Genomic DNA, 10,074 nt, shown 5'->3' with positions numbered 1-10,074 from the left:
ATGGAGGCAGGAAAAGTGGATGAAGGGGGTGTTGACCGGCAGTGGGATGTTGAAGACTGTGATAGAGGGGAGAATGTTAGGCAAACGAGGAAAGGGAAGGAACAGGATAGGTTTGTTGGACGGGATGAAGGGAGGAAGAAAGTACTCAGAGATGAAGAGGGACCTGATGTAGAGTAGGATGATGGAATTTGTGTTTTGTTAGGAGTAATAAAATGTTTGTTTGGTAGTTGTGTCCATCCAAAAACCTACCTTAATCGGTACATTAGCTGATAATAATAATAATAATAGATAGCTGATAATAATAATAATAAGTACAGAGCTAGGCAAGAAGAAATTGTCCACCTCATTGGCGAGGCCACGTTTGGCAAATGAGATGAGTATTGCAGAGAGAATAGAATATATTTCTTTACTCCATGGTATCACTAAGCATCGTATCGTGAAATAGGAAGGTTGGGAATAAATTTGGCTACCAAAGATAGAAACTAAGTCAATATTGTGAATTAAAAATTCAACTCGTCATAAATGTGTCCTGAACTGGAAATGGTTTTGAGCGGCTGGACAATTGTTTATTCAGTAATACGTCGTACGCAGCACGGAAACATCCTGTTTCCAGGTCGCAACATAGCGTTCCGGTTACTTTAACATCCTTATGAAGATAAGAGATTTTTTCTGACTTAAATGTAAATACTTAATGGAATACTTACTCTTTCGAATTCATGGTTGACTTTACAGTAGTCTTCTAGTGGGTTACACAATTTATATTCCACTACTTCGGGAATTCAATCCCCGTGAAAATCGCAAGACGCCGGTCAAAACACCAACAGATAGGAGGCAACGGCTTGTTTCCATGGAAACATATTTGAGGCATTCTAAATGGTCTGATTGGTACTGTTGAATGAATGATAAAAATGGTTTCTAATGAAAAGTAATGCGAATCGCATTGAAGCTTTCGTTTGGTGGGTCTACAGGTGCAGCAGACATTCCTGGACAAGGCTAACCACCAACACCATATTATTTCAAATAATAACATCAGTTTTTGCCCTGAGGCCTGGCAGTAATTTACTATTGTGTCGGTATAAATATACTATTTACTTCCTAACGTAATGATTAATAACTCGGTAATAATTAGGCATTTACTCCCGTTTTTTATTATAAAATATACTCTGCTTTTCCTATTACAATAACGAGCGCTCCTACTAACGCTTGAGTTTAATCCAATTCCCATTCCCGGCTTGCGAAAGAGGGGCACCGACTCGGGGGTCGGAGTGAATGAGAAACAAATCAACCTCGTCCTTCACTCAATCCTCCCCCACTCGAACCCTAACCCTTTTCGTCCCTCCCTAGATTTCTTTATCCTCTTTCATCCGCCTTCCCTTTTCATTGCCTTCGCTTTCAGCTCTTCTCCCTCCCACTCTCTCACGAATTACCTTCGACTTGTCCACAACCCAACGCTCCCCATTTATCCTATTTAAAAACTGAAACATATTGTGTGTGCGTGTAGCGATTTACCCGATTCGAATGAAAGGGAAGTCTAGGGAACAATGTCAGCAATGGGCTTGTTTCCACAAGAAAGAGGAAATTGAGAAAACCATGCGCTTAAATCCTCTTCAATCATCGGAGTCGTAATGATTTTGATTTACAAGAGTGATGGCAGTCTCAGATCCCGGTGTTAAATGAGCAGTAAAAAAGTATGCTGCACAAGCGATTCGCAATCCAGGTCTCTCTTTTGCTCCCGAATCATTTCTGTTCAAGTTTGGTGGGTGTACATCTTTTGTTAGTTTGAATTAGACCCAATTGTCGTACGCTTGACGCAAAAGCAGTTCCATCAACCGTAGTCAAATTTCTGGTAAGCCTTCCTCAAAAAGAGGATCTCTTGATAAGTTACAGCTGAGCACCATGGCAGTGCAAACTTAATGGGCCCTTACCAATTAAAATTAATTGCGGTTAGTTTCTTCTCTTTTCCTCTGTGGACTATCAGACTTACGAAATCTCGTTTTTCTCCTTATTTATTGATATTCATTAATTCATTCCGGGTGATGACTGAAATTTCAGTGAACCTTGACGAAATTATCATTCGTTCCTAAATGGTCAAAATATTATTCAACTGTCTTATCCAAACGCTTTAGATTTTTTTTTCATTTTTACTCCGAATTAAAATTATTTATTCATCATTATCTTAAGATGAAATACCGAGTGATTTAAATGTGTTTCAGACGCCCAATAGTTTTTAACAGAAAGGTGCATGTTCGGAGTAATTTAGATTAGTATGAGACATATCTCGCCTCAAATTATCACCGGGATGCGAACCGAAAATAAATTCGTACCCTTGGCCAATGCGAGGGCAATTTTACCCTTCTAACGAAATTATACAAGTACTGGTATTCATATTCAGTACTAGTATACTGGTGTGCATATTATCAACTTTTTTTAAAATTTTTCAGCACTTCGAAGTATTTAGTCGTATTTAATTTAGTCGTTTTTAGATTTATAAGTCGTATTCATTTTATTTATTTGTCTTCTTTCATTCTCTAGCGAATTTGTAAGCAATAAACTATAGTGTTCAGGATACGCTGCTCACAGCCATTATTAAACGGTTAAAAGGGTTCTTTGAGAAAATATATATATATATATATATATATATATATATATATATATATATATATATATATATAATATGGTGTTAATAAACCCTTAAGGAATGTGAAAATTGAAATATATTTGTCTGAACTTCAACACTTTTAACACTTTCCTGTTTTGCTGAAATTTAAAATAAGGTGATACATTTACATCTTCAACCCAATCGAATGAAATTTTGAAAAGTAAAGGAATGGCAAATCAACATCATTTTAGGAGTAAAAGGTAAAGGTAAGGGAAATAGACTGTTCAAAAATAATTAGGTATTTACTTCCTCCATCCAAAAATAATGAGTCAAACAAGTGAAAGCAATAGAAATATCACAAAAGCACAGTGATAATTTTTTTAACTTTTGTAAAGTCATTTTAAATCATTTCCATCAAATTCCAAGGGCCAAAAAAATGATTCCAGTAATTTTAATTGTTAAGGGCATTCATAGCTAATATTTTATTTTAATGATAGAAAAGATAGAACATATATCCCTATTGCCTACGTGTTAGACTTCCTGCAGCCAGTTCCCAGTAACAGCAGTTTTGTGAATTAACCATTAGGAAATGTGCTTTTTACTAGAGAATTTCAAAGATTTGAAATATTTTTGGAAAAAATGTTTTCAAAATATTCTTGAAAATATTTGGGGAAAATTTAGAATCTCCAGTTCTAAATGATGATATTACTCCATATCTTTTAACCTAAACAAGAAAAATATATGAGAGTGAAACTTCCATCAAGATCTAAATAAATTAATCGCATGCACGTTTACAGAGAAAATACAAGGAAAACAGTCAGCAGAACACAAAAATGTAAAATACGGTGTTTTTAACGACCCATGTCTAAAAATTGAGTATTGTGAATGGTACATATTAATTATTCCAGTTTTAGTCACATATAGAATCATGTAGGAAAATAAATACAAGATAATAAATAGATACAGGATATAAATATAATAAAACATATTATATAAAATAAATACATGGAGGTAGTTACACTTTCTGGTTGTCCATCATGAATTTATGAACAGTGAAAACACTCTCCACAAGAAATATTTCAATTTGCTCCTAAATGTATTTATAGATTCTGTAGATGATGCAGATTTGGGGAGAGAGCTATACATATTGTTCCTACTGCTCAAGTGATGTGGCATGAGATCTTAGTCTTTTGGTGAGTGACATGGATGTTGATACCTCAATCTTGTAACTTATGGGTGGATATCCTCATCAGAATGAAGCAGATGAAGATTATTTTGTTAAGGATAACAGTTCCATTTATATATATCTACACAGGGTACTGCTAATACAGGGTTTGACATCACAATTTGCTGATATTAATTCTAATCAGCCGCATTTGCTTCCACACCCAATATGTCCAGTTTTTCCGGCAGAATCCTTTAAGGGGTACCACAGGGCACTACTCCCAATATACGTCGGCTTTTTTCACACTAAAAATACTTTTTGTTACTGGCCCACTAAAAATTTCTCGAAAACTATTCTACTATCCTAGAGTGTAGAAGTTGAAAAGTAAAATAATTTGAACATTTTGAGTGAAAATATTAAAATGAAAACTGTAAAAATAATTCTAACTTGATAAACAAATGTGTATAGCTATTTTTCATTCAGTAATATGGATAGACAAGCTGCTACTGAGATGAAAATTCACCACCAGAAATTTGATAGTAGACATTGCAGCTATTGGAATATTGTTAAGAAATATTTGCTATTGTTATTGCCTGGATAAATTAAACACGAGTATTTGAGTTTTGAAATGAATTACTTTCAAACTGTATTTTCGCAGGAATTTCAAATACTGCCCAGTAATTCCCAAGCAACAGAAAATCAAATGATTTTTCTGAAATAACAAAGTAGGTCTTATTAGCAAATAATATAGATTTTTACATTACTATTGCCATTAAGTAAAGTCATTACCATAAATCAAGAAGAATTGTTTCCTTGCACTAAGTGCCTTTGCACAGCAGAAGCAGAAATAAAATAGAACACTAAAAAAAATCAAAATTTCAGCAGTTGAACTTGGGAGGAGTTTTGAAAATGAGGTTTTGTAGGCAGCAATGGAGGCAGATACCAATAAACCTTTCAAATAGTACAAGTAAATCTTCAACTAGTAGGTACCTCGGACCGAAAGTATAGGCAAGAAGATGGGACAAAGCTGAAGGTACATAGAAAAAAACCTGATATTCAGAAAGCTTACAAAGGACACTTAATAAATAGTAAGCATCAGCTTATATCATTAATCCACATGTTTCTAAGGTATGTTTCCCAGCAAAGGCCATGATGTTCTATCTGAAACATAATGTCAGCCAAAGTGAATTTATAGTTTGAAAATTTCAAATTAAAAGATCATCCAAAAGGGTGTAAGCAAGAAAAAGTTTATCAGATAGTGTGCAACCATAGCCCAATCAGTAATGATAACAGAAACTGAATTGATACTGGCCTAGTAACCTATTATATCATTTAATCAGTCTATTCCATATGAAAGAAGTCTTCCAGGCTGCTCTGATTTGAGAATTATAAAAACGCTCACATCTTTCTACCGTAATAAGACTGTTGTCACTAAGAAAGTCCGTGCAATTGTAGGAGTTATGAAAATTTCCTATGCTGATCTTTTTGAATTTTTTCCATTATTTTCCAGCCCAGAGCAAGGTGAGTTGGTGGTCTTACCATACTATGCTTAGAAAGACTTCAAAAAAATGTTATCAACAATATTTTATCATCTGTGAGTTCTGCATAAAAATCTTGTTCTAGCCTGCCTTGAACCTAATTCCTATTCCTCAAAAGAGAAATAGGTTCCTGAAAACTATTCCAATTCCCGAGACCAAAATTTACAAAATTCCTATTGTGAATAAAAATTAAGTCATTCATCATACCTTAATATTTAATTAGAATTATGAACAAAAAACATCATGTCATAAAGTTGTAAATATAATTATTATCATGAAAGAGATTCTTTACAATGAACCATGGTGAAAATTCACATGAAGTAGTGATGATTGCCCATTCATTGTGAAATATCAAAACGTGCTTATATACATTGACACAGAAAAAAATTTAATTTCCTTTCCTTATAAAAATTTGGACAATAAAGCTGTGGCAACGAAAACAAACATTTTAAGAAAATATGCTGAAATTTCCCATTCTTATAAAACTTAATTCAATTTCCTCATAGTAGTTCACAATTTAACAAATTAAAACCTTAAATAAAAGGTTTTTATAAGCATTTTATAAGAGCATGCACATACTTTTCCATATCATGACTGATCATCTACACATTTCTGATTCTTCTCATTGCATTTATACATGAAAACATAATAACCAGAGTTAAAATGATGGAACCCATTAAGAAGACAAGAAGTATACTGTAGTTGTCAAAAATAGCATAATTCACATGTTGCAGTAGTGAACAACGCTCTTCTACCGATAAGTTTTATCTTCAAGTTAGACCACCATCAAAATAAAGTTAAAATATGGATAAATAATAAATGGATATGACTAAATAAAAACAATATATTTTTTTATCAGAGAGCTTTAGTTTCTTTGAAATGGCGAGGTACACAATTAACAGGCAACATAAAATACACACAAGGCATAACAAAATGATATTCTCAGCCCAATTTCTACTTTAAATTATTTATTTTCTACTTAAATAATTTATTTTGACTTCTTCACCAACAAATAAGAAAGTAATCAAAAATGTACTTCACACATTATCAACAAACCTTTATAAATGCAACCATAAAGCATCAGAAAATGAAAGTATCTTACCTTAAACAGAGATATTAGTGAGACCCACATAAATAAATACTTTTTTTGTTTCAAAAATGAAACAAGTAAACAAATTTTCACGGAAGTTAAAGAGACAGTAGCACTCAAGATGTACTGCATGGGGAAAAATGCTTCTATAGCATTACAAAAATTCTTCACTGCAGAGGACATACACAACTTTCACTCTCTTTTCCATTCACTCACTACTTGTAATAAATAAAGTCCTACAATACAACTTTAAAATCTCTCACATTTGTTAAAACATCTATAAAAAGTCTAAGCACAGGTTTGATAAACCTGATAAAATAGTTCCCATAAAAACCAGGATTAATTCCCTCAAAAAATCACAAAGAATTTGGCTCTGACCAAAATAAACCCGTTGAACCATCTCTTAAAGAGTGACAAAGAGGTAGTGTATTTTTTTTAATGTTACATTAATAACAAATACACAAGAGAGTGGTTCAGCCACATTATTAGCAAACTGAATGCACTGCTAGCAATCCATCCCATACACTAGGTACTGGTAACACAGTTTATTTCTCAGGCATTGCACTATTCTCAGTGTATATATAAATATACATCAGAATTAATGAAAAGATAACTTACATGTATATAAATTTAGAAATTAAAATAATTTTTATAACCCCAAAGAACAAATATTTTTTCTCAAAACATAAAATATAAATTGACATGAAATACTTGAAAGTATAATTTCAAACAAAAGAAGTGAAATTTTCTCACCAATCATTCTTTTACTTTCCCACCAATATTCTTTTTTTATACTCAAAGATTCCTTATATACATAATAAAGCATCATACCATACTTACTAATGTTATCAATAAACACTTTTTAAATATCCTTATCAGCTTTCTACTTCAAGCCCCTACTTTTAATTGAGACATTTTGAACACAGCACCCAACAACCACATGTTGAAGCCCATATTGCATTAACTGACTATAAAATCCTTTCTTTTAATTTCACACAAAAACACTTCAAAAAATGCATCACAACCTAATTTCATTTGCATATAATTCATGAAAATTATATCTCACATAAAATAAAAACAGAAAATCATGTAGTGCCATTTATATGAATAAAATTAAAAGAATAAATATTATGATGCATGAAATATTAGAAAAAAACTAATTATTACAAATGAAAAAGATCTGAAACATAAATTGGACAAATTAATACTTGACTGCAAATGATTAGCAGATGGTAAATGCAGTGAACATACTTATTTATAGGTTATATTGATGAAATTATCATACACACGCCTTGAATGCATTCACCTGAAAAAACTCATACGTAGATTTAAGGAAATTATGTCCATAAATTACACTTACACTTTGAAGAAATTAATATTACCTTTATAAGCCCCTTATGAAAATTATAGCTTCCTCAGATAATCTTTTAAATATCCAAGGCAACAAAGGAATGACAGGTACACAAGCAAAAAAAATACGATGAAAACAACTATTAAAGACATTTTACATTATTGTTAAATAATAACAAAAGCCATAATTTAAAGGATAATTCTGGATAGCAGTGAAACAAAAATATACAATATGCAAAAGAATCCATTTGCAAACATCACATAACACAACTGTCCTTATAAGTAAGACCTTAATAAGGACATAATTTGTTGGATTTGAGAATTTCAGAGAGCAAAGCTCATGGAAACAAGCTATAGCATTACGTTGCCCCCTGGATTTTCATAGCAATGTCAAATGCATTTGAGAGATACCCAAGACAAAATCTTACCAAGTTATTCACCAAATAAGCAATCCAAATTGTGAATTAATGGAAACAAAGTTGGCAAGTAATCTTCACTCATTACCAAAACTAACTACTCTTGGACCATAACAGAAATCTCCCAACAGATAACAGCATCCACTGACATTGAGCACTACACACATGGTCAAATCCTATAATTCATTCTTGACACATCATGCCATGGCACTAGTTCATGCCATTCAGATTCTCTACTGTTAAGAATTTAATTGTATGCATATGATCCTTTGAGCTATTTCAATGGCTGTTAAACCTGAATTTACTTTTTTGGTATTTTACTAAATTTTAAGTAACATTGTCAAATTTGTAAATTATCCACAGAGTTGTGAGTTATGATACTAAATTATTTTAAAACGCTATGCCCAACTCCACACATTAATTATCAATATATTGCCTTAAGAAGCATTAGGTACTGAAGTTGATATTAGGAATAACAACACCAACGCTTCAGCCTTGAATGCTATTTTAAAATGTTCTCTGATCACTTGACAGTAAACTTCTTCAAAAAATAACTACAGAAGACTTTAATTTATGGCCAGACTTACATTTGAGCATTAAATTATGGTAGACACTACTTTCTCTATGAGGTCCATTTGTGATGCATGATGATTTTGGTTAGAACATGAAAAAATCCTATTGGCCCAGAAAGTTTCATTGAAACTTCACAAACTTCATACATGCCAAGGTATTTAAGCAAGCCAATTAAATATCATGAATATTTCTTTTTCAGTTAAATCTCTCACAAAATCCAGTCACATGGTCATTTTTAATATTTACCTTTGTCCATATTCCAAGGCGTTCTTATCCATATTAAAAAGCCAAATTCAATGAACCACAGATTAGCAATAAGTTTTCTACTTCTATCTCTACCTTATTATTATTCAATAGAATAATTTAATAAAATATCAATAATTTTTGCAATCATTACAATCATCAATGATATTTCCTTCCAAGCAAACATGACATCACTCAGCTTCACTTTAAGAATAGATAACTGCTACGCCTTTGTTTCTTCTTATATGAGAGAAGTTAATGATTCCCAAAGATTTATAACTTGCAAAACATGCTAAGAAAGAGATGATTTTTATTAAATACAAAGGCTAGCAACTCATTTCCAATGAAAAATACATCACAACTGTGTGTATGTTTATAAAAATGGCTGATACATAACCACCATGTCCTCACCTTTCAAAGAGAGAATGACATTGTATAAAAACTCATTTGCACCATTATGGATTTTTCTTTCCCTTATGTACTTTAGCATACATAGCATCCAGCTGAGAAGACTGGTCTACAGCGCTAGCAAAAGAGGGTGTCGCATTGGGGGAGCAAGATGTCCTTCCTTCATAAGCCATTTCATCACCATTACTGACCCCTGCCAAACTTTCATAATCATTATGTAAACTATCACCCACTGGCCCATTGGACATATGACCACTGTTGAGACTCCCCGAATACCCAACACTCTCGTAATTTGGTTCCTCTTCCTCACCCTTCATTCTTTCATAGTCTGGCTCTCCTGTCCCAACAGTACGCTCCCTCACAGTTTCGTAACCTGGCACTGCTCCCCTCCCTCTTGCAGACACCCTCTCATACCTTGGCTCACCCTCTCTCTCTTCCTCATCATCTTCGTCATCATCAGCGCAGGGGGGGCCCTCCCTCCTCACCCTCTCATATCCAGGATCACCCCTGCTTGAGGCTATTATGCCCCTGGGCTTTAGCTCCTCGTAGCCGGCATCCTCCTCACCCGACTTCCTCAAGAGTGAGCCATGGCAGGAAACAAGCTCCCCATTTCGGGAGCCAACGCTCTCATACCCCGAGCCATCCCCTTCCTCAGTACGAGCTGCCTGAGACCCCACTGTCATCCTTCCCAT

At 33.5% G+C, this 10,074-nt stretch overlaps 1 protein-coding gene across 1 annotated transcript in view; it reads right to left on the bottom strand.

Annotated features, from left to right (window-relative positions):
* Positions 1-6,154: 6,154 nt before the first annotated feature.
* LOC139696407 (uncharacterized) overlaps positions 6,155-10,074 on the bottom strand; it is a 40,253-nt gene continuing 36,333 nt past the window's right edge. Inside the window, exon 12 of the mRNA XM_071595156.1 lies at positions 6,155-10,074. This exon is cut by the window's right edge and continues 266 nt beyond it. Coding sequence (XP_071451257.1) covers positions 9,430-10,074 — 645 coding nt within the window. The 3' untranslated portion in view covers positions 6,155-9,429.

Source organism: Hetaerina americana, unplaced genomic scaffold (assembly GCF_022747635.1).
Source record: "Hetaerina americana unplaced genomic scaffold, ioHetAmer1.1.p SCAF_7, whole genome shotgun sequence".
Classification (NCBI taxonomy): Eukaryota; Metazoa; Arthropoda; class Insecta; order Odonata; family Calopterygidae; genus Hetaerina; species Hetaerina americana.
This window is presented reverse-complemented; position numbering and strand designations above follow the sequence as displayed.